The sequence below is a fragment of the Drosophila eugracilis genome, unplaced genomic scaffold, assembly GCF_018153835.1.
Source record: "Drosophila eugracilis isolate 14026-0451.02 unplaced genomic scaffold, ASM1815383v1 contig_974, whole genome shotgun sequence".
NCBI lineage: Eukaryota > Metazoa > Arthropoda > Insecta > Diptera > Drosophilidae > Drosophila > Drosophila eugracilis.
Genome location: NW_024573893.1, coordinates 435552 through 460588, shown reverse-complemented (window position 1 = coordinate 460588; position 25037 = coordinate 435552). Strand labels below are relative to the sequence as shown.

The window sequence follows — 25037 nt, the reverse complement described above, 5'->3', positions numbered from 1 at the left end:
AATGTATTTTGATTCGAACGTGACGGCTTATTGGATTGTCACAAGGCTGTGGTACTTTACCGCTCCGCCCATGTGATTGATGACCAAAGTCTGGGGGCTCTATCTATATAGTGAAAGTCACGAGATTTCGTAATGCGGCGGGGTAATGAACGTCTTTTCTGGGATTAACATTGCCAGCCTATATTGTCGTGTGAAATGTGGGTTTTTGTTAGATTTATGTGAAAATAAATGGGGGAGAATAAAAGACTTATGAGCGTTTCTAAATAGTAAATTGTGATCATGATACTTTTTAAGATTATATCTCTCTAGATATACAATTTTTAGGATTTCTGATGAATTTAAATTATTATTCTAGTAAAATAGTTAACCTTATAACTATTTTAGACTAGAATATCTAAGACTAAACTTAAAACACAAACACAGAGAAAGAAATCGAAATCACAGTACTATCGTTATCGTTATCGCTGGCCATCTTCTATTGGCCGCCTCTGACTTGGCTCACGCACTGAGATCGGTATTTTTGGTTTTAATCAGCTGACGTTGTTGTTTTCGCCGGGGCTTGTGACTTTTCTAGATTTTCGATACGGCTCTAGCTCCCAATTGTTGTTATCGGCTGAGCTTTTTAACTGCGATATGCGTATTTATTGTTGACATGCCCAACGATCCAGCGATTGCTGTGCGTTTCGTTTTATAGATGCCGAATTTTTGGGAATGTGAAATGCTTTTTTATTAGGTCCCATAAATGAGTCAGATATGCAAAATGAAGCTCTATATAGTAATTGTAATCGATTAAATTACTCGATTTAAATAGTATATGTTATTAAGAAATAAATGTAGAAGAGACTAAAAGGTAAATTTTGAAAAATACTTTTTAAAAATTACAAACTCTTATGTCAACCATAATTGTTAATAAATATTATGTAACGCGAAAAAAGTTTATGTTTTGAAAATTAAAATTATTTGTCTAAATTTCCTTGATTAAATATTAATATATTCCAACCTATTTGTAAGTCATTGTCATTAGTCAATATTATGTTAAAAATGTTTAAAAATTAGTTACTAAAGTATTTTAAAATAATTCACACCACAAAATAGGCAGAACGAGTTTCTCAGTTTATCGAAGATTTGTTAATCGAAGAATATGATTTTAATCCAGAAATAGTCTTACAAGTTCCATGAAAGCCTTCTATGCTGGTAGTATTTATTTTTTATTGACCTTAAATTATTAAATATTTTTTATCGGTTCATTTATTTAATAGAAACTGTAAAGATGTGTAGAAATAATTTACGAGGTGATTACCAATATTTTCGAGGCGATAAAATTCTGTCATCGCCCGGGCGAGTACGTCATGATCATGGAATTTCCGTCTCGGTTCCGTCTCCACAGCCCCATCACATACATACCCCCCGCTCTTTTGGCCAGCCATGCGTTTGTGGAATGTGGAATGCCCCGAAAATTTTAAAAGCCGTTTACTTTGTATGCTCACGTATCGGAGTTAATTTGTTGTAGGGCGCACTGGCATTTCGTTATTATTTTAACATTTTCGCAGGTGTCTCTTGTAATGGTTTCTTTCGGATCGGCTGGCTCCATTTCGATTGGGTTCGACGGCTTTTTGGGCTAGGCCTCTGAATCGTTATTGTTATTTTTGTTGTTGTTATTAATATTGTTGTTGTTGATGTTGGGTATGCTTCGTTACGTTTTTTTGTGTTCAGTTTTTCGAAACGGATCTCCCCGTTTTTCGTTGCGTTTTCTATTTCTTGGTATTTCGGCTTTCTTACATTTTTTCTTTTTTTCGTTGTTGGTGCTGTTGTTGTGAGTTAATGAAAATTTTATTGGAATTTTTTTTGGTGGCGGTTTGGTTTGTTTTCGAATTTTTTACGAGTTTATGAATGAACGTGCAAACAAACAAACCACGCGAGACATTCACCAGAGAGGAGGGGTTGGGTGGCTTTGTTGAGTGGAGTGTGAGAGGTTGGTTTTCTGGTTGGCTTGGATCGAGGCCCGTTGAAAAGCGCTCAATCAGCAGCAGAAGCAAAAAGATCAACCGCAACGAGGGCATTCACTACATAGGAAAAATACTACATAAAAAGCGGAGAGGAGTAGGAGAGGAGGAAAAAAGAAAAAGAAATCAATCGGTGACAAGCCAAGCAAGTCAATTGAAATCATAGTCGTAAAATAATAATTACTGTCCTCAAGTCGGTTATATAATTGGCTTGGTTTTTATGCTTGGAGGCGAAAGGAATTTGGTTTTTATGTTGGGGAAAACCCCTATAATAGTTTAAAAAAACATAAAAACCACAAGATATTATCAAGCCTAAGCTTGGAAATGCTCTATATCGACTTTGAGCTTTTCATTTGGAAGGGTTTCTTGTTTTATTATTTCCCCCATTGTAATTATGTATCTCGTTGTAATTTAGACATTTACTCATTTCCATAATTCCAAGTGTTTTATAGCTTCATAGCAACCCTGCCTGCCAGCCTGCCCGCATGTTTCCACCCTGAGTTTTTCCAGCTCCTTTTATGTAATGCCGCTTCTAAAAAACTTCCCCGATAAAAAATACAAAACCCTCCGGAAAAACAGGCACCGCCTGGTACAGCCCTAGCTAGCTCTCTATATAGTACTGGAGTACCAGTTCAGCATAACAGAACCAAGAACGAAGAATATCCAACCAACCATCCAAGCAGCCAACATAGACAAGCCACTTTTACGACTTGAGTTCATTTGAAATTAACGGCCATTATTTCGGGGCAATTGTTTGTCGTAAAAAAGTTAGTAGATTGGTGAACTGCATAGCTCAAGCCCAGCCCAGCCCAGTTCAGCCCAGTCCAGCCCGGCCCAAACCCCAATGCCGCATAATGGGCTGACGTTCGTTGGCAGCTTGTTTATGGAGATTACAATGTGAGTCAAGCTAAATTTCCAGAATGAGATTGCAAAATCCCAACTTGTTTGCCTACTCAAACAAGTCACTGGGATTAGGTTAATGTAAATATTGTAAATATTAGTCAAGAACGATTTGGGGATTGTGAATTTTTATTGGGAATTATGATTATACAATTTTCAAAAATATATATTCTTTTATTAAAAAAGGGCTAAGCTCAAATTTTGTCATCAATTTGCGTTACACTTTTTTCTGGCATTAAATGAAATTCCACATAAATCGGTATGAGTTTAATCTTAAAAAAATATTTTTATAAAAATGGATGTAGTTTTTGTTATCTTTTTTAAATTGTTTTAGCTTTTGATTTTGTTTCAAGAAATAGGGTTTAAAATTATATTCAAGTTTGATAGAAATCTTGAGTGAAAGAAATCTTATTTCATGGAAAAGACTGATTGGTTGATTGAAGTTCAACTTACTTGTTTTATAACAAATTTTAAAATGTTTGCTTACAAATTTCGGGAATCATATTGGAATTTTGAGTAAAGATATTCCTTACTGTAGGAAAGGGTAAAAAATATTTTATTTCTATGAAAAATACTTAATAATTGATTGAATTTAATGGTTTATTAAAGCGGGTTTTTACTATTTTAAAAGAAAAGCACAAATGAAATATGTTTGTTCTTAAATTTTGGGTTTATCCTTTAGTATTCTCACCAAAAATGGGGTTTACTGATGATGTGATTCATTTTTGGTAGAACTTACTTGTTTTTCGACACACTTTTTAGCCTTTGAAGGTTTGTTATTAAAGTTTGAAAATCACTTTAGTATTTTTATATGTTTGATAAAGACAATTTGAAGTATTGGAATGTTTAGGGTTTACAAACTCTTTCCAGTTTGGTTTTCTTAGGCAAATAATTAATCTTATTGATTACGTGGACTTACTTGCTTTTTAACACTCTTTTTACAATATTTAACTAAAAGATCAACTGTTATAAGATTTTTTATTAAATTGGAAAATCACTTTCGTTTTATCTTTTAGCATTCTAAGCAACGAAGTTGATTTATTTTATGAATAAACTCTTATTGACTGATAGAAGTAACTGATTCTCTGGCATATTTATTTTCAAAATACAAAGTCAACTTAGTTATTTTTGCTTATTAAATGGGAAAATAATTTTGGTATTATCTTTTTCTATTCTTACCAAAAAACTCGCATTACTGACGAAATAATTCCTTTTTATTTCATCACAGCGGGCAAGAGCAGCGACACCCACAATTAAATGTTATAATTGGGTCTAGCTTGTTCCACACACACACACACATGTAGGGGGGCTGGGCAGGCGGCTTTATCTATATGGATAATTGTGCCCCCCGTTAGTAGTCGCATTTAAATGTCATATTTGTTATTTGCGAAAGTTACCTACACCGCTCTCTTTCGCACTCCCACTTTGGCTATCTCTTTCGGCCGCAAAGGGGGACAAAGTTATTTATCTCGCGTGAGGCGGCGTCACGTTGCTTATCTAGAACTCGCACCTCGCACACACACACACGTACACAGATATTCGCCACACAATACATTATTCGCACTATACTATCAACTCAAAAAACAACAAAAGATTCGTACACTAATGAAAACAAAAACAAAAACAAAAAAATATATAACTATTTAAGTGCTTGAGGGTTTCAGTCACCTTTTCGGACTTTCAGATGGTCAAGAAATGGTGTTGGATCCACATTCTGGGCATGAGTTGGCGGTTCTGAAGATTAGTTGGCGCCACATGTGACCGGTATAAAGTTGTAAGAGTCACGATGATGCAGGATGAGACAGGTTCTCATAGAACAGTGGATCTCTACTTTGCTAGTCACTTGATACGTCATAGAAGTCTCTAGACTAAAAACTATTTCTAACGAAGTCCAAAAGACTATCGTGAAATACTGCTAAATTAGTGTTATGAAGTCATGAAAAGTGATTGGGACTAAGATAGGAGTTTGATAATAAAAATAATAATATTTGAGTTGTTTTTAGAGTGAAAGGGGAAGTATCATCTTCAATGCTGGAACTTTTATCCCATTAAACACCTGTAAAGCGGATCACCTTTGTTGCCCAAGGGAAAAGTTTTGGTACATCCCCCAAGTTCCGCATATAGACACACCACTAAAGTATCTATTAATATTTATTTAACCATTTAAATGCTCGCTTAAATAAAGCTTTTCGAAAATTATACAACAAAATATGCGCAAAGGCAGGTGAGTGGAAAAAAAAGGTGGATGCTGTGACAAACCGGCGAGATTGAGATATTATGAATGGGAGGCGGCACCACCATCGCCACCTGATCAAAGATGATGATGATCATAATGATGATTAAGATTAGCCCATCGATATAAGTTTGGAATTTCGATCGGTCAAATCAGGTTTTTGATTGGTCATATCTCCCAGTCAGTCTGGCCTGATCTCCCGCTTATCATAATGCGATAATTTTATTGTTTTCCACTTTTTCGGTTTGCTTTGAAATTTGGAAAACAAAAAAGACTTGACCAAAAGACAGCGTTGGATTTGGATCATAAGAAATATTTCAATAAGCTAGTTTTCGCTCTGGTCTCCTTCTTCAGATTCTTCAGCTTCTTCTTCATCTTCAACGTCGTTGTCGTTGTCGTTGTCTTCTGGAGGCTGTTGTTTTTGTTTGTTATTCTTTCGGACTGTTGTTGTCGTTGCTTCTTAACTGGTCTGGCAACTTTGTTTCGGATTGGAATGTTGTTGGCTTTTGGCTTCGGCCTCCTCTCAGTCTCTTTTCGATTCTCCGATCTCTGATCTCCGTTTCTCCGGTCTCTTCTCTTCATTCTCCAGTCTTCTGGTTGGCCTTTTTTTCTGCCCGTTATTGCGTCAATGCCGACGTTAATGTTGTTGTTATTGTTATGATTATTGATGTTGTTATTGCTACTCTTCTGACTGTCTGTTCAGTTTTGTTGTTATTTTCCATGCCCCTACCCCCCCTTTTTTTTTCTGCCAATGAGTCAGATTAGTGTGGCGGGGTTAAGAAAAAGCAACGCGTGCGTAGCAATGCATTTTGTAAATTTCTTGGAAATTCTCGGTCTTAATGCTTTCGCTATGAAGCTCAGCATTTTTACGTTCGCTCATTAAAATGGAAAGATATTCGCAAAGGGGCATATCGTTTTATGCGATTTTTAAGATGTTAAAGTTGGAAACAAAACGTCCTAAGCAGTGCAGTGCATTCAGTCGTTTTGGATTAAAACTTCTTAAGCAGTGCAAGAGCTCCTAAGCAGTTTTATGGGAGGTTTCAGCATGCAGTTCTACTGTATACTTTAAACTTAAATTCATTTAAAAACAATAAATAAATAATAAAAATTGGCTTATACTTGAAATACTTAAGTATATATTAAACATATTAAAATATTAAATACAATTATATTTTCCTATTACAATAAAGCCGTAAATATATAATGAGAAGTTTTTTTAAAAACAAATTTAGAAAGTTATTCTGGTCGAAACTCCTTCTGCCACCAAAATGAAGTAATTTTATAAGGACTAGTAGCAATTTACTAGTAAGACTTTTAGCGATGATACTCAAACTATAATCTAGATATAAAAAAGAATAAGTTTTTTATTGTCTGAGTTTAAAAAACTTGCATTTGGAGAGAGAATAGAGAGTAACCCAATCTCAACTAGAAACCGTTCCATTTCAAGTACTTTAGCCATTTGCACTTAACAAAAAAAAAGTAAAACAAAGTCGGCAAAAACAATGAGTTGTAAAAAACGAGCGCAAATGACAGTTAGGCGTGCCAAATGCACCTTTACACTTTTTTACGAGGCGCGTGCACGGTGGCGCCCGAGGCGCGTTAAACGAAATTAAACAATAAAACGCTCGCCAGCGTCCGGAGAGCGTTTGCTGTTAATTTCCATGTGTGTAAAAATGAGCGCTGATAAGCCCAGACAGTTTTGCTTTGGCCTAGACCGGCCCGTCCCAGCCTGGCCCGGCCCGGCCCGGCGTGGCATGGCCCTTTCCCCTTATCGCGTCATCATCAACCGCCGTGTTTCCACTTTGGCTAAGCAACTTCAGTTCAAGATCTAACCGTTTTTTAAGTGGCAAACATTTGTTGCGGTTTCCCAAATTCCATACCTATTTTTATAACTATTATTAGGTGAGAGTTTATAGATGATAGTTAAAATCGACTTTTAGTCTTTTTGGTAAGTTAGTTATTAGCAAAACTACTACCGAAAATATCTTTAAGAAGGATTGTTTTTGAAGATTTACATTAAGGAGGGAAATTCTTAGTTGGTACGATCAACAATTAATTAAAAGACTTTAGTAAGTAATTAATTCTAATTAATTCTTAGTAAGCTTACATAATGTAAAACAAAACTGAAAAAAGGTTAAGGTTTTTAATAAGTTATCTATTTTTGCTTAGCAACTTATTTTAGGATCTAACTGTTTTTAAGTGGTTAACATTTTTGCGGGTTCGTAAATTAGTTAGCTATTTTTATAACTATTATTACGTTGAAGTTTTTAATCGATTGTTGGCAGCTTAAATATATAAGTTAATTTCGAAAGTAGAGTGGACTTTTAGTCGCTATAAAATGTAAGTTAGTCTAAAAATACTCATAAGATAAAAAGTATGTTTTTTTATGAATTAAATTTAAGGAGAAATTATAATTAATAGGTTTGTTACTGCATTAAAAGATTTAGTTTTCTTTTATGTAATCTTTTTCAATTTAAAACCAAAAAATGATCAAGGGAAAGGTATGTGAGAAGGTGAAAAACTTACCAAAGCGTAAAATTAGAGACTTCATTTTTCACTCATATGCTGAAAATGTTCTCTAATTATTCTCTATTTTTAATAACTCTTTAAAGTATATCTTTAATAAGTTTAAAATGAGTCTTTAAATTTAAGTTTTCACATTAAAGATATAAAAAAACTTAATTTATTTCTCTGCAAATTAGACATGACTAAAACCTGTTTAAGATCTAAGATTACAAAACGATCATTTTGTATAATGTTATGAATGTACAGATTACATACATATATTACATACATGAAGATACATATATACATATGTATGTATGTACTTCTGTACATACTTTGCCTTTGCGAATGTAGAAATAAATTTCCAAGGGTCTACTATCTTTATATCGGACATCGTCAGGCCTCTGCGATCTTTTGACGATGTTGTGAGTTGTCCGGAAATGTTGCTCACTGGAGCTGTCTTCTTTTTAGTTAGTTGTTAAGTTGAAGTGAACGATAAAAAAATAGTCAGTGGAATCTGGGTCACCAATACGTATGCACACACAGCCACACACACCGGGCAAAAGTTTGAGAGCCGCAGTTTGAGAGTCACTGTGGCTTATGTATTGAGAGCGCAAAAAGAGAGCCGGTTTTTATTAAGTTGTATTTATGTATTTATTTTGCGAGTCTCTTAATTTGATTTGTGTTCTATAACGATTTTAATTATTTCAGTTAAACATTTTTCGTGTTTTTGTATTTTATGTATTTTTAGCGCGACATTTGCTCGCCGTGTGTATTATTTTTTACTGCGCAATAAAAGCAACAATAAGAACAAAAACAAATCAAGCATAATAAACAAGCAGCATTAGTTGAGAGCATGTGTGTAAGGCTGTGTGTGTGTGTGTGTGTGTGTGTGCGTGTTGTGAGAAAGAGAGAGCAAGAGCAAAGAGAAGGCTTTTTGTGAATTTTTTTTTTTTGTATTCGGCGACAAGCTAGAAAAATTTGCAAAACAAGAACAAATTGCGTGTGCGGTTTTTTTTATTATTCGTTTTTGTGTGTTTGTATTGTACATCTACTACGTTTTCAACTACGCAGCAGAAATTCGCACAACAGCACCCTCTCTCTTGCCGCACACACTCTTTCTCTCTCTCCTTCTCGAGTTTTCCTTTTCTTTTCCTTTTGCCACGCAGCCGCATTTTCCTTGCCCCAAGTTACGCCCAAAAAAATTAGAAGCAAAAAAAACAACAAGATAGTAAATTCAAATCATTTTGCACAAGTCACCCGTTGGAAAAAGCGTAGAATTTGATGAATTACAGCGTAGTAAGACTCGCACACACCCATACACACTCGCAATTACTATTTACTACGCTTTACAACGCGACTGCGCTGCCAACGTCAGACGACAAAAGTCGCGCGTCATTCAAAAAGTTAAAAAAGCAAAAGGAAAAAGCAAAAAAAAAAAATACAACACCCAAAACACTTAACAACAAAAAAGGGGAAATAAAAATATATATAAACGTAAACGTCAATGCTAAAACACAAATCGCTCTCCATATGCTTGCCATTTTTATTTATTCTATTCTTTTGTCTGTCGCATAAAATTATTTATTTTCTTGTTGTTATTGTTTTTGTTTTTGTTTAGCAAAGCTGCGCTCCCCAATTTGAGAGCGAGTGTGAGAGAGATGGCTGGATGGGCATATGCCGGCTCTCAGCTGTTTTTTCGGGAGCGCTATTTTTGGTTTTTGTTTTTCTTTGCAAAGTTTTGACAATTTATGTTTTTAAGCTTATTAATTGTAAAATGTTTATTTATATTTATTATAAACTTATAAATTTGCCGATTTTCCATTTACAATTAGCGTAAATATGTATACAGAAAAGATTATTCGATTTAACATTTATTTAACATAACAGAAAGTGGTATCAAATTATATATACAAGATACAAAATAAGATTTTAAACTTAGAACATAATAGTATACATAATATTAATCATAATTTGAATGGATATTATACATAGATAGTGATGTAAGACTGAAATCCGATCATATGATCCTTTTCTAGACTTTTACTGCAATAGGTCAAAACGTAACCAATTTTTGAATATTCCATCTAGTGCCCGTCCTACGTCAGTCATATATGCCCCTTATACTTATGGGGGAATGACGAGCGTTAAGCGTTAAATTCAAATCGGTTTGTGCGACAGAGATCGACAGATGGCAGGTAGTTCGACACGTGTGCCGAGCACTTGGCGCCCTTTTCCACGTAAAATTAAGTTAGCTTGTTGTTGTTTTTTTTTTTTTTTTTTTTATTGCTTTTAACCTGAGAACTAACAACAACATTTGCACATTCTGCTTTCTCATTACAGTTGCAAAAGCGTAAAGAAATAGAAGAAAAACCGGAGAAAAATAGCATTCCAACTGACGACATAAAAAACAGAATAAGAAAGAAAAACTGAAGTTAAATTTTATATTTTGTTGCTTGTATCCGCTGCAAAAGCGTGCGAGAGTGGGACGCAAGATGATTACCTAGCGGCGGGAGCGCGAAAGGGACCCGCTAAAAAACATCAACAACAACAAAAAATACAATAAAATCAAAGAAAACACCGGAAAATGTTCAATATGCAACATCGGGTGGCAAAAGGTAAATTAAAGCGCGAAAAAATCAAGATGGAAAACGATATGGCAACAACCACAACAACAACCACTGATGAGGTATTATCAACACCTGCAATATTAACAACAACAACAGCTCTCACGCTTGGCAACGTTTGCGTTTTGTGTCGTAAAGAAATGTTGCTGGATACATGTTGCTGTCGGGAAGCAGTGGAGGTAGTCGAGACACCCGCAAGCAGTGAAGAACCTAACAGCAGCCGCAGCTGTAAAACAAGCAGTGAAAGCAGTGCGGATGGTAACGGCATTTTGAATTCGCTATGTAAAGCGCGCCGCAACATCTTATCATTTGCGGCATTTTGTGAAAGACTATGCCATACCGCAAATGTTGAAACAACGGGTGGCAAAAAGCGGGGGGTTAGATGTAGTGGAAATCGCTGCAACGATGAAAACGACGCCAGCAGCACGAAAAACAATCGAAGGCAGCGCGAAAAACTAAATGTGTTTAGCAATTGCCACAATATTCTGCGAACGTTGCAATCACTATTGCTGCTGATGTTCAACTGCGGTGTTTTTAACAGGCGTCGCAGGCGACGACAGCAACAGCCACACATTAATGTTAATTACACGAAATTCCTAATGCTGTTGCTGGCAGGCCTTAATCTTCTGGTCATTCATGCAGCTGCATCATCAGTCGCCTTGCAACAGCACCAACAACAAAAGCATCTGCCACATAATGATATAACGTACGATATAGATAAAACGGCAATATCGGTAGCAACGCATTCGCGGCCGACTAGAAGCGATTCAAACCAAACTATGCGACTGTCACAAAGTGTTCAACGTAAGTATTAAGACTTTTACGCCCTCTAGTCGTGGAGTTATAAAGTTTACTTTATTCGTTAGAAAGCATGTAACAGGTAGAATAAATTGTTTTCGATACTATAAACTATATTTATTTAAAATATTTAATAATAATATTTTATTTAAAATCATTAGAAAAGTATATTTGGTCATGTCCATCTGTCCGTATGAACTCTAAGATCACGGAAACTATATGAGACAGAAAGTTGGGATTAAGCATGCATATTCAGAGGTGCCTGCGCAGCTCTATTTCGTTTTAGCATTCGGTCACGACCTCCAACCGTGAAATACTACGAAGTCCGTAATAATAATGATTAAGTTTTAGTTTGATTTAAAAACTATATTTTATAAGTTTCGAGCAACAGAGGGCGCTAGTATATGTTAAAATTATTTAACAGAGGGTAATGTTTACCTGATAGGCACTTCAACCGAACATAGGGGTACTTAACATGACTTCTAATTTAGTTTATTAACAAAATTGATATATGTATATTAAATATAATATATATCATACGATATATAAGTCCGAAACTGATATCTTTCTTTTCACTCCTACAGCCTGCAAATCCATTGATGTTAGAAACGTGCCATCGGCATTCAGCCAATTAGAGAACTGCACTGTCATCGAGGGCTTCTTGTTGATCAACTTGATAAGCGACGCCAGTCCACTGAACCGATCATTTCCAAAGCTAACCGAGGTCACGGAATTCGTGGTAGTCTATCGGGTGACCGGGCTGCATTCGCTATCAAAGGTCTTTCCCAACCTGAGCGTTATTCGGGGACTGAAACTGATAGATGGATACGCATTTGTGGTCTATTCCAATATGGACCTGATGGACTTGGGGCTACCCAGGCTGCGATTCGTGGGCGTAGGCGGTATACGGATAGAGAGAAATCATAAGCTATGCTTCGATAGGACCGTCCATTGGCAGAATATTATTGCTGAGAACTTGAACAAGTCACAGGTAGTGCTAGCGGAGAATGGCAAGGAGGAGGAGTGCAAGCTATCCAGGTGTCCGGGTGAAATTCGAATTGGGGATAGTCATGATTCCACTGCAGTTGAGGGAGAACTAAATGCGAGTTGTCCGTTGCTCGATAATAAACGCTTGTGCTGGGATAGCAAAATCTGTCAAACAAGTGAGTTTATATACTTCGATTTACATAATATACTCTATATTTACATTATTTACATATCATTTCTCTAGTTTGTCCTGAAAAGTGCAGAAACAACTGCATCGATGAACATACCTGCTGCAGCGATGCCTGTTTGGGTGGCTGCATCAGGGATAGAAATGGCAAAGAGACCTGCATCAGCTGTCGAAATGTGTCGTGCAACAACATCTGCATGGACTCCTGTCCCGCAGGCTATTATAGGGTAAGGCTATACTAGCTGAATTCCGCATCATGACCTTTATGTGATATTTCTACTCCTACTTTGCAGTACGACAGCCGTTGTGTTACGGCGCACGAGTGCCTAAATCTATCAAAGTTTGACCCTTCCGGCGAGCATTTCGGTGTTACTTTCGATGGGCAATGCGTTACACAGTGCCCATTGGGTTATAAGAAGTCGGAGAACAAAACAACGTGCGAGGCTTGCCCGGGCGGCAAGTGCGAAAAGGAGTGCCCCTCCAACCTCATTGACAGCTTGGAGCGTGCAAGGGACTTCCACGGATGCACCATTATAACAGGAGATGAGCCCCTGACTATTAGCATTAAACGTGAAAGCGGCGGTTAGTAGTTTAGTTTTACGAGTTTAGAAAAATTTATCTTATTTAATTCCCGTACCATCAGCTAACGTAATGGAAGAATTAGTACACGGACTGGGTGCCATCCATAAAATTACATCCTCCTTGATGGTGCACCTGACCTACGGTTTGAAATCGTTGAAGTTCTTTCAATCCCTGACCGAAATATCTGGCGATCCGCCGATGGATGCTAATAAGTTTGCATTATATGTGCTGGAAAATCGGGATCTGGAGGAGCTCTGGGGACCCAATCAGACGGTGTTCATTAGGAATGGCGGCGTCTTCTTTCATTTCAATCCAAAACTGTGTGTATCCACGATCAATCGACTGCTGCCCATGTTGGCCTCCAAGCCGCAGTTCTTTGACAAGCGCGATGTTGCTACAGACTCCAACGGGAACCGAGGATCTTGTGAGTGATCTTAGTGATTTAGAGTTCTTGATTTAAAATGTTCATCGAATTATTGAAAACTAAATCGAATGTTTTGGTCTACAGGTGGAACCGCGGTTCTCAACGTAACAGTGCAATCGGTAGGAACGTATAGTGCCAAGCTAAATGTCACTACAAAGGTGGCGATAGGAGAGCCACTAGAGCCGACCAATGCGACTGTGATTTTTAAGGATGCTCGTGCGTTCATTGGCTTTGTTTTCTATCATATGATTGATCCCTATGGTAACGCATCCAAGAGCAGTGACGATCCATGCGACGAACGCTGGAAGGTTAGCACTCCCGACAAGGCCGGTGTCTTAGTTTTGGGCGATTTGACTCCCTACACAAACTACTCCTACTACGTCCGCACCATGGCCATATCCTCAGAATTGGTTAATGCCGAAAGTGAGGTGCAGAACTTTAGGACAAATCCCGGACAACCGTCCATGGTGACAGAGGTTATGGCCAACGCCACTTCAGATTCCAAAATTGTGAGTATGAAATTAGATGAATTAGACTTAATCGAATGACTAATTCTTGGAATTTCTTTACAGAATGTCACCTGGAGCTATCTTAATCCGCCCTACGGCGTACTAACACGCTACTTCATTAAAGCCAGATTAATAAGCCGGCCAACACGGAATAACAACCGGGATTACTGCACTGAACGTAAGCTAACCTACTTCCTGATAACATTTTATGATATAATTCTAAATCTCTTTGCTTCCGTGCAGCTCTCGTCAAGGAAATGGACAATGACGAGCCCGCCAAGGTTCCCAGCAAAAAAACCACGGACCTATCATCAGGCGACTGCAAATGCGAGAATAATTTGAAAAAGACCCCGAAAACATCTTATGACGACCGTAATGTTCAAGCCGGAATGGAGTTTGAGAACGCTTTGCAGAACTTCATATTCATTCCAAGATCTCGGAAGAACACGACTGGATCGAGTGGCGATAAAAAGCCAAGTGATGGTGCAGCTCTCGATTCCAATGCAATTCCAAATGCTGGGGACAAAAAGAAGCCCTCGCGTCGCAAGAGAGAGATTAGTTTGGAGCCGGAGTTCGATGATATGGAGGGCAGTGTACTGCTTCGTCATGTTCGATCTATTACCGGCGAAAAGGAAGTCAGTTCCGAGAAGGAAGACGAAAGGACCTTTAAGGACGAAGCTCTCTTGTCAGCCAATGGGCAATTCTATGAGGTGTTTGCCAAGGAATTGCCGCCAAATGCTACCTCTTTCGTCTTCGAGAATCTGCGCCACTTCACCCGCTACTCCATCTTCGTGGTGGCCTGTAGAGAAGAAATTCCCATTGAAAAGAATAAGGAATTCGGGGTCAAGCTTTGCAGCAATTACGAAACTGTCTTCCAAACCACAAAGAAGAGGGGTAACGTATTCCAGAAGGAATATTAATGTAATATTATTAATAATTATTGTTTATTTTTAGAACTCGCTGACAAGGTCGAAGATCTAAAGGTGGATCTAGAAAACGCCAACAACACGGACTCCTCGGTGCGGATTCGCTGGAGCCCACCATCAGATCCAAACGGGGAAATTGTCACCTACGAAGTGGCCTATAAGCTCCAGAAGCCCGATCAAGTGGAGGAGAAGAAGTGCATTCCCGGGGCGGACTACAACCAGACCGCTGGCTATTTAGTAAAGCTCAACGAGGGTCTTTACAGCGTTAGGGTTCGAGCAAACTCGTTAGCAGGATTCGGCGAGTACACGAACTTCGAATACATAGAAGTGGAGGTGAACTGCAATCAAAGCTTTGAAATAAATCTTTATAATAATAAATATTTTATTTTCCTTTAGCCACCTCCGAGTTATGCCAAGTACATTTTGTGGTCAGCGGGAATCGCTTGTGTCATGCTGATCTTCTTCCTAATGGCCTACGTTCGTCTCTTGCGCAAGAGGGGTCCCTCCAATGACCTTCATATGAACACCGAGGTGAATCCATTCTATGCGAGCATGCAGTATATACCCGATGACTGGGAGGTGCTGAGGGAGAACATCATTCAGTTGGCACCACTGGGCCAGGGATCCTTTGGCATGGTGTACGAGGGTATCCTGAAGAACTTTGGCGTCAGTGCGGTGGATTATCAGTGTGCCATCAAAACGGTCAATGAGAATGCCACGGATCGCGAGCGTACCAATTTCCTGAGCGAGGCAAGCGTGATGAAGGAGTTCAATACCTATCATGTTGTTCGATTGCTGGGCGTCTGCTCCAGGGGGCAACCGGCTCTGGTGGTCATGGAGCTGATGAAGAAGGGCGATCTCAAGTCCTATTTGCGTGCCCATCGTCCCGAGGAACGGGATGAGGCCATGATAACGTATCTTAATCGGATCGGTGTCACTGGAAATGTGCAGCCTCCAACCTATGGACGGATCTACCAAATGGCCATTGAGATTGCAGACGGTATGGCATATTTGGCGGCTAGGAAGTTCGTGCATCGTGATCTTGCAGCGCGTAATTGCATGGTGGCTGATGATTTAACGGTTAAGATCGGTGACTTTGGCATGACAAGGGATATCTATGAAACGGATTATTATCGCAAGGGAACCAAGGGGCTGCTGCCAGTGCGTTGGATGCCACCGGAGAGCTTGCGAGATGGTGTCTACTCCAGTGCCAGTGATGTGTTCAGCTTCGGTGTGGTTCTTTGGGAAATGGCCACTTTGGCCGCACAGCCATATCAAGGTCTGTCCAACGAACAAGTCCTGCGCTTCGTTATCGATGGTGGTGTCATGGAAAAGCCGGAAAACTGCCCGGCCTTGCTGCACGAACTAATGCAAAGATGCTGGCAGCACAGGTCCTCGGCTAGACCTAGTTTCCTTGACATCATTGCATACCTCGAACCGCACTGTCAGAACCCCCAGTTCAAGGATGTGTCCTTCTATCACTCGGAGGTGGGTCTGCAGCATCGTGAAAAGGAGCGCAAGGAGCGCAGCCAGATGGATGCATTCGCAGCGGTCCCGCTAGACCAAGATCTGCAGAATCGAGAACAACAGGAGGATGCAACTACTCCATTGCGAATGGGTGATTATCAAGGCTACAAATCCAACATGGAGCAGAATTCCTCGTTGGATCAACCGGCTGAGAGTCCCATTGCCATGGTTGATGATCAGGCTACCCACTCACCCTTCAGCCTGCCATCGGGATTCATAGCCAGCAGCACTCCTGATGGTCAAAATGCAATGCCCACCGCTTACCAGAATCCAATAGGAGCGCAGAGTCAGGATGCAGCCTCGGCCTACGTTATGCCCGATTCGGACGCCTTGGATGGGGACAGGGGCTATGAGATGTACGATCCGAGTCCGAAATGCGCCGAACTGCCAACGAGCCGAAGTGGCAGCACTGGCGGCGGTGGCAAGCTGAGTGGAGAGCAACATTTGCTGCCAAGAAAAACCCGGCAGCCGGTGATCATGAGCAGTTCCATGCCGGATGATGTAATCGGTGGATCCTCGCTTCAGCCCTCAACGGCATCGGCAGCTAGCTCCAACGCCAGTTCCCACACCGGCCGCTATCCTAGTCTCAAGAAAACGGTGACAGACACGCTCCGCAACAAGGCCAACATATTGAATCGCCATCTGTTCAACCACAAGCGGACTGGCAGCAATGTCAGCCACAAGAGCAACACCTCCAATGCTCCCAGTACCAGCAGTAACTCCAACTTGACAAGTCACCCGGTGGCCATGGGAAATCTGGGTACCATTGAGAGTGGTGGTAGTGGTTCGGCTGGCAGTTACACGGGGACACCACGCTTCTACACGCCAACGGCCACGCCAAGCGGAGGAGGTGGCGTCGGCGGCAGCGTTATGGGCATTAGCGATAATCCTAACTATAGGTTACTGGACGAATCAATGGCCAGTGATCAGGCCACCATCCTTACCACCAGCAGTCCCAATCCCAACTATGAGATGATGCACCCGCCAGGCAGTCTAATAAGCACCAATCCGAACTATGTGCCCATGAATGAGCCACCAGTTCAGATGGCCGGTGTGGCCATCAGCCACAACCCGAATTACCAGCCCATGCAAGCGCCGTTAAATGCACGCCAAAGTAGCTCCGACGAGGACAACGAACTGGACGAGGAGGACGACGAAGAGGAGGACGACGATGTGGACGATGAGCATGTGGAGCACATCAAAATGGAGCGGATACCATTGAGTCGGCCGAGGCATAGGGCGGTGCCCAGCAAATCCCAACCGCCACGCAGTCGCAGCGTCAGCCAGACGAGAAAGTCGCCCACAAATCCAAACTCTGGAGTGGGGACGACGACAGGAGCTGGAAACATGTCCAACCTGCTCAAAGAGAGCTGGCTGCGGCCGGCGAGTACGACTAGGCCTCCGCCACCCAATGGATTCATCGGCAGGGAGGCGTAATCGTTTAGATCCCTAGTTCTGTAGTGTAGTGTATAGCCGATAGCCAGTGTAAATAGATGGATGGAAGCTGTGTGGAAGCAAGAATGAGGGGATGCAAACTTTTGCCACAAGCCAAGCTTCCTTGACTCTGACTCTTCCCCCCCGAATGCCGGCAACTTGGGGTGGTCCCCAGAGAGATTTCTATTCGAAAAGCAATCTTTAGTAGCCTTTTTTCGTCAAGGAAAGTCTCAAAAACTACGTTTTCTATATAGATATATTTTAATCGTGTTGTCCAAATTATTTAAATGAAAAGGAGTTAACATTTTTGTGTTAATCTCCTGTCTTTGGTTTCAAACCAACATTTGTAAAATTGAGATTCATAGAATTTAATTTTTCGAAATATTTATTTAGACGTCTGTTTTTGCAACGACTTAATTATATATTAAAGGAAGAGTAACAAGTTATGGAAAACAAGACTAAAATGCTGGAAATAAGCGAAAAGGATTGCTTTTGAGACAGAGATTCTTGATGTGGGAATATCGAACCACCCTAACCGCACATGTATCATACCAATAGTTTTGATTAAGCCTATTTATGTTTACGTATTCGTTTAGTATTTACTCTATTTTTTGTTTGTTTATATTAATGAACTAGAGCCGTTAACGCAATACAAAACGAGAGCAGAGAACGATAGTGAAAGCAGAGAAAAGCACCAGAATGCAGTAGTAAGCATTAGTAAGCAGTAGTAAGCAGTAGAAAGCAGTTAAACAGAAACAGAAACAGAAACAGAAGAAAACAAACAAAAGAAAAACAAGTCCTACATGCAAATAACAAAAGTACAAAAGCCAACAACCAACCAACCTAAGTACCGTTTAAATAGACATACAAATTCTACCAATTATAACTTATTACTCATACCTACTACTACGTATATTAATTATGATAATTTTTTAATTAGTACCTACCAAATCGCAGTTAGTACAGGCGGCGAGAGTAAGAGGAATCACACAGAATAACGGAATGAATAGCAAGAAAGCCCGGAAAGTAGATGAAAAACTACACAGCAAACAAGCAATACAAAAACAAATACAAAAAACAACAACAACTGTCTTCACTGAGTTAGCTAGCGTTAGTGTCTAATTACCCAAACTAAACAAACTAAGCGTAACTAAATTTAAATGTTACTAAAGATCATATTTTTTTTTAGAAATGCATGTGGAAAATGCCTTGCAATTTTAGCACGTTTACCCCTGATTTTTGTTTATATATTAATATATATATATATTATATATATCTTTTAAGGCAAGTGGTAAGTGTTGCTCGATTGTTCAGATTTCACTTATAGTTTCTTCTCTTTTTTTTATTACCTAATTGTAATTAATTTATTATTTAAATGGCAAATGTTTGCTTTGCTCTAGAGGAAGTACCACCATTTCATCACTTTTCTAAGCCAAGAAGAGCGAAAGAACCTAAAAAGAAAGGCTTTTGTTCAATTTTTTTCTAAATTAATTTTCGTTGAAGCCAAGCTTCGGAGAAAGGAAGAAAAGAATGTAAGAGAAAGTGGAAACCATAACGTAATTTCAAACTGAGAGCTTAACTAACTGATGCATCATAATTATTGTATACAAACAATCTGCTGTCGTTTTTTATACAACACATGCTATCATATATATCCAATATATATATATACGAAGCAAAAGCATTTTATGTACTAACTAACTATAGTTAAACCAAGCAAAAACTTAATGAAAAACAGAAAAGAGAAAACAGAAAAAACTCCATAGACTCATTTATATACAAAAAAAAGTTTGCACTAAGGATTTAAAATAATAATCTGCCATACGCCATTAACAACTCAAATATGAACAAAAAACCGGACGGATTTTGTTTTTCTTGAATTTAATTCTTTGAATTCAACAATAGATCATAGACGAAAACAATAGACAAATTGTATACCATACACCCATATACCATATACCATTTACCATTTACCATTTACCATTTACCATATATATTTACATATAATCAAGAACTGAACGTGATATGTTTGCTGAGTGTACTATCCTGACAGTTCTCCAAATCCGAAAAACTACAAAACTGAAAAACTACAAAACCAGAAAAGCACACAACATTCTTTTGATTGAAAATCGGAAAATAAGCAATAAACAAAGCCCACTTTAGCAACAGCAACAGAAACAACAAAAACAACATTTACATTATCGAAATCAAAAACAACAACAACAACAACAACAACAACTGCAACAAATGGAATTTTTAAACGAAAAACAACAACTACAACAAAAGTATTCGATATTTGCCTTCGCTCTTTATATTATTATATATATTTAACTATACAACAAACACATATATTTAACGACTAAATGAAAAGCAAAGAAAAGCAAAAGCAAAAACACACGCGCACGTGCAAGGGTTCTTTGTTTTTTGTTTTTTATTTTATACATAGATGCAAAGCGAAAACAAGGAAACTAAATATTTAAATGAATTATACAAATTACTTAGTTTATAGGCATTGTAAGAGAGGAGGAGCAGCGGAAGTTTGGAGAGAAGGTTAGGGAGGAAACCTTGAACTAATTTTAATATTTAAAATATAAAAAAAGAGAAGGAAGAAGAAACTAGTGCTAATTATATAAACAAAACTGGGAAGCAAGCGATATTTACACTGAAAACTGAAGTAAAAAAATGATTAAAAAAAAAAAACAAAAGAAACAAAAACAAAAACAAAACAATTATATTAATTTAACTATGTAATACGCTATATATATATATATATATATACTATATATGCATAACGAAACAATAGATATTCTACACAAAAACACACACACACACACACAGAGACACCCATACACACACACACATTTACATACATTACACATACACACACTAAAAAGACTGAAAGATATAGTTCCTTTTGTTTTTATGTACATAAAAAAAAAGAGAAAAGAGAAATTCTAACGAAAATTGTAAACTTAAAGCGATGCGAGAAGCCAGGTGGGAAGAACGTAAAAACAATTAATGGAATTATACATTAAACAAGTAAATTAAACTATAAACTATATTAAAAAAAAAGAAAACAAAACAAAACAAAGCAGCAGAAAAGCATTATGCGGCATCATGTAACATGTATATTTAGTAGTCGAATTAACTAAATTGTTGTAACATAAAGTGGAAATACGAGCGCTTACGCGTCAACGCCAAATATATCAACTACTTATATAGCTATATATATATATATACTATATACTATATACTATATATATTCTGGATAGTTTGGCTTTGGATCGCAGTCGCTCCTCGCTGCTTTAATGTATATACACGCGAACATCTATTTCAATAAAGAGTACCATTTAAACAAATTATTGTAAACTAAATACACATAAACATTGTAAACACAACAGAAAACGATAAAACAAAAAATAAAAAGCTTCAATATTTTTATTATTTCTAATTAAAGCTAATTGTAAAAATAATGCTAAGTTAATTGTTTCCTGTTTGTTTAAGCGAAAAAAAAAATAAAATAAAATAAAAAACAAAACATAATAAAAAGGAAATACAAATAAAATTCAATACTACAAGTAACAACGAAATGGAATGTCTTGGGAGAAGGTTGAAGGAAAGTTCTCTTTGGATTTATGGCATTGTTCTTTGGGTTTCAAGACGGATTTTTACTTTGCTGTTAAAGCTAACTAAGAATGCATACATTTTTTACAAACGGTTTTTTTCTGGATTATTTTTACAATTAGACAGTTTTGACTGATTTTTTATGAACTATTATATTATATTGTATACACCTTTTAGGTTCTGACAACTTTCACACCCTTTAGCACTTTCGTTTTGCTCCGTTTCGTCGTTTATTCCCCTAATTTGGAAAATGGAATGTAAATTAAACAACATAAAAACTTAATTATTTGTATTTTGTTAACTTAATTTATTTCAAAAGATTTATTTTTGTACACAATTTCATAAGGCCGATTGACATCTTTCTTTTAAGATACTTCTTTCAATTTTAAACTGGGATACGATTTAGAAGATACTTAGCATATCTTCCAATATTAGCAACCAATTTTAAACTTTTCAAAGGAATTTCCTGTTCATAAAAGCTAATTAGCGGTAACAAATATTTAAATGAGATTACTGACTAATTTTACATTTAATCTTAAATTCGTTTTGATTTAATAGGTTCAATAGGCTAGGCATTTTTAAGATGTTTGGTTTAATGGCCATTAATCATAAATGTATTTATGAAAATTTATTTAATGACATCCGTTTGTCAGCTTCTAAGCCATTAGTCTCATTTTGAAAGCTGTCAAAACTAAAATGTCTTCGAGATTTTTACGATTTACTTTGTTATTATACATAATTGATCTTCGATAATCTTATTAAATTAGCTGATACTATCTTGTTCTTAGTTTCTTGCCACTTACAGCCAATCCCAATGATGGACTATCTAATTAGCAAGCCACCTTCTCAGTTTCCAGCACCCACACTAAGCTAATTCCGGGCCAATCGAGAATGAGTCCCAGAACTTAGGAGATGAGCCACTAACCATTCAGCAGGAGAACTGACAAATAATCTAATTAGACGCCAGTGCGATGAGTTTCCACTGTCAAAAGATGAATGCGGGTAATTTCAGAGCCCCACGGAAAAACTACTCGAAACGCGAGCCACCGGAATGGTGAGATGAGATGTTGAGAGAGGGAGACGAGGGCCAGGGCGACATTGTGTCAAGATGTCAAAGGGAAAGGTAATAAATTGCTGGCTCCAAGTCGGTTGGCTCCCTGGCAGCTGGTGGAAAATCGTTCCAAAGACGGCCGACCGCCGCATTTTCAATTTCCGCAGCGGCATTTTTCAATATGAGCGGCTAAAGGGAATTCCTTGGAGAACGGCTGATGACATGCGCACTCTCGGCTCCCGGCTCGTCTCGACATGTAATTAGTTGGATACTTCATTAACCACAGTCGACAATCAACAAATGAGTAATTAACTTGCGCCTCGGCCTCGTGTGCAGTTAATATTTCATAATTGAGCAATTTATTTTCGCCTCTTTGACAGGATCAAAGCTGAAGCCGCTGCATGCAAATTTTATGCTCGGTTAGCTGTCGCTGGGTATCCTCATTGTGTGTGGCTTCCTGGAGGAGCTGGGGAAAACTATCTTTGATCTTTCAAATGGGAGCACATCGTAGTAGGTGGTTACTAGGCCGTCACTAGGTAGGCACACTACACAGTATAAATAGGAAAAGCGGGTAGAAACTGGACACCTTTTGCCATCTTCCTTCACTCATTAGGTAATTGATTATTTGGAAACTTACCAAAATACATTTGTCATTCTCAAAATCATTCCTCAGCCATGTATAGCGCCGGGGTCAAGGTTGGTAACTGGTTCGAAGCTGCCTTGTCAGAGGAGGTGAGCATTGTTTATGGTGATATAGAACACCAGTTATCTGTGACTAAATATTAAGACATTGATTAGATTGAGGCACTACTCGTTAGAGCTTTAAATCAAATTTAAAAGGTCAAGTAATCAAACTACTACTTATCCTCACTCCCTGATAGAAACGAGTTTTCGAAATGAAGAAGCGCCGAGAGAGCGGCAACCTTCTACTAGACAGAACCCGCGCCGTTTACGACCGCTTCTACCAGGAAACCACATTAGGGCCGCCGCAGGATGTCTTGGCCTTTGGAGTGGTGGTTCAGTTACGCCCCGTGAGGATCAATGTCTGCCGCCAACAAGCAATAGATCAGAACCTTGTTCTTTCGGTGGTGATTACCCAGGAGGCACTGCATCGCAACTGCCACACTATAAACGAGATGTGCGATCTTACGGTGGCACCTTCGCCACGTCCCTCGCTCCGCAACAGCTTCAGGATTGTAAGTCCCAACGAGGATGACCGTTCTGGTCAGTATCTGGCTTATGGTGAGAAGTTCCGCCTCCAGGCTCTGGAGCCCGCCGATGAGCCTATGTATGTGTTTAGTGGGCCAAAGAGGTTAAACCTTTCGTTACCCGTTGAAAAGTCTTTCTACACCACCAAACATGGCGAGGTTACACTGCCACTCGGCTTGGTGTCCCACAAGGTATGTCCTTCTTTTCTCTCCTTAAAAGTATTTTAAGCTATGGGTAGCCTATCCCATAGAACTGCGGCCCATCAGCTAGGGTTCCCACTTCGCATACTCACTTCTTCTGCGCCCACACGGATCCTTACTTGAGATTCGAATACGAGGGCAAAACTATTCCGGTAGGTATATTCTCTCTGTTCTTCAATCAGCTTAATTATAATAATATAAAAATATATTCTGATCACCCCTTAGGTGAATAATCCCTTACTTATTGTTCACGCCGTAACCAATCGAAATCTGGCTGTGGAGAATGTTTTGGCCAACACCTTGTTCGGTCCAGAGTTCCAGGTGTCCGTGGAGACCTACAAGAATATGTACAAGCGGGAAACCTGGAAGAACCAGTGGAAGTTCACCTATTGATATAGCTTTTCCCATATCTAGGTTGTTTTCTGTTTATTTTTTTCTATTTCCTATTCAACTTGGCTATAGCTCGTACCTGCTGTGGCATCTTAAACGACCCAATCAAATGAGCTGTTGCAAGTTCGCCTGTTTGTTAAGCATGTCAAAATAAAAGACGAGAAGTTGTCGTAAATTCCTTTTGAATGGTCGGGAAATGCCAAGAATCTGGGATGGAAATTTATGTTACAATCCCCACAGGGCAAGTTTCTAGCCGGTCAACGAGGCGTGTGAGTGATTTGTGGCGGGGGCAACGCTGCGGGGAGATGTTGCGCCAAGTTGCGCCACTTTATGCTTGTGATAAATTAATTAAAATTAGACAATAACTATACGACGGGAAGAGGCTAATGATCTGGAGACGATCGACAAGGGCAGCGTCTTCTGTTCCTGTCGCCCCAACTGCAAGCAGATCTTGTAGAAGATGTCAGCGCAACAAATTTCAATTAGTTCGCGCTTCACTTATTCGACGGCAGCAGAGCAGTCATAAAAAGAAAGTGCCGCCCCCAGACGGAGCTGGGAATTGGAATTGGAATTGGATGGCAGCACATGGTATATACTGGGAGAAATTTCCTACTTTATTCATGTTAAAATCTTTATGGGGATATCAGAGAGAAACCTATGGGTTATGAGGGTGTCTAGTAGTATGTTTTATTAAAGAAAATTAATATATGGAACGTTTCTTTAGGTATTTTGAATTTAACATTTATTGATGCATACTTATTGGCGCCTTCACATTTTGGTAATTTAGTCACATTTTTGCTGTTTAATTTAGTTAAAGTCTAGCGACCTGAACTGTTAGTCCCAAGAAGATAACTTTACTTGCTCAAATGTCAACACTTTCAATAGATATTATAACTATTTTAAGGACCCAAACTACTATAA

At 38.7% G+C, this 25037-nt stretch overlaps 2 protein-coding genes across 3 annotated transcripts in view; both read left to right on the top strand.

The window, feature by feature from the left end:
- Window positions 1–21180, top strand: part of LOC108115131 (insulin-like receptor) — a 54918-nt gene extending 33738 nt beyond the window's left edge. The window contains exons 4-13 of the mRNA XM_017226409.2: window positions 9985–11072; window positions 11651–12229; window positions 12298–12467; window positions 12534–12822; window positions 12884–13246; window positions 13331–13755; window positions 13819–13933; window positions 13999–14649; window positions 14710–15014; window positions 15078–21180. Of these exons, the coding sequence (XP_017081898.2) occupies window positions 10229–11072; window positions 11651–12229; window positions 12298–12467; window positions 12534–12822; window positions 12884–13246; window positions 13331–13755; window positions 13819–13933; window positions 13999–14649; window positions 14710–15014; window positions 15078–17645 (6309 nt within the window). The 5' untranslated portion in view covers window positions 9985–10228 and the 3' untranslated portion in view covers window positions 17646–21180. The remainder of the gene's footprint in view (window positions 1–9984; window positions 11073–11650; window positions 12230–12297; window positions 12468–12533; window positions 12823–12883; window positions 13247–13330; window positions 13756–13818; window positions 13934–13998; window positions 14650–14709; window positions 15015–15077) is intronic.
- A 1639-nt stretch (window positions 21181–22819) lies between these two features.
- On the top strand, window positions 22820–24285 carry LOC108115092 (cilia- and flagella-associated protein 161). 2 transcript variants are annotated; one of them, XM_017226340.2, is made up of 5 exons: window positions 22820–22930; window positions 22991–23049; window positions 23199–23717; window positions 23777–23878; window positions 23952–24285. In XM_017226340.2, exons 2-5 carry the CDS (start codon window positions 22993–22995, stop codon window positions 24117–24119), a joined length of 846 nt encoding a protein of 281 aa, XP_017081829.1. In that variant the 5' UTR covers window positions 22820–22930; window positions 22991–22992; the 3' UTR covers window positions 24120–24285. The 2 variants fall into 2 exon arrangements, with proteins under 2 accessions (XP_017081829.1, XP_017081830.1); XM_017226341.2 differs by lacking the exon at window positions 22820–22930 and having other exon boundaries at window positions 22960–23049.
- The last annotated feature ends 752 nt before the right edge of the window (window positions 24286–25037 follow it).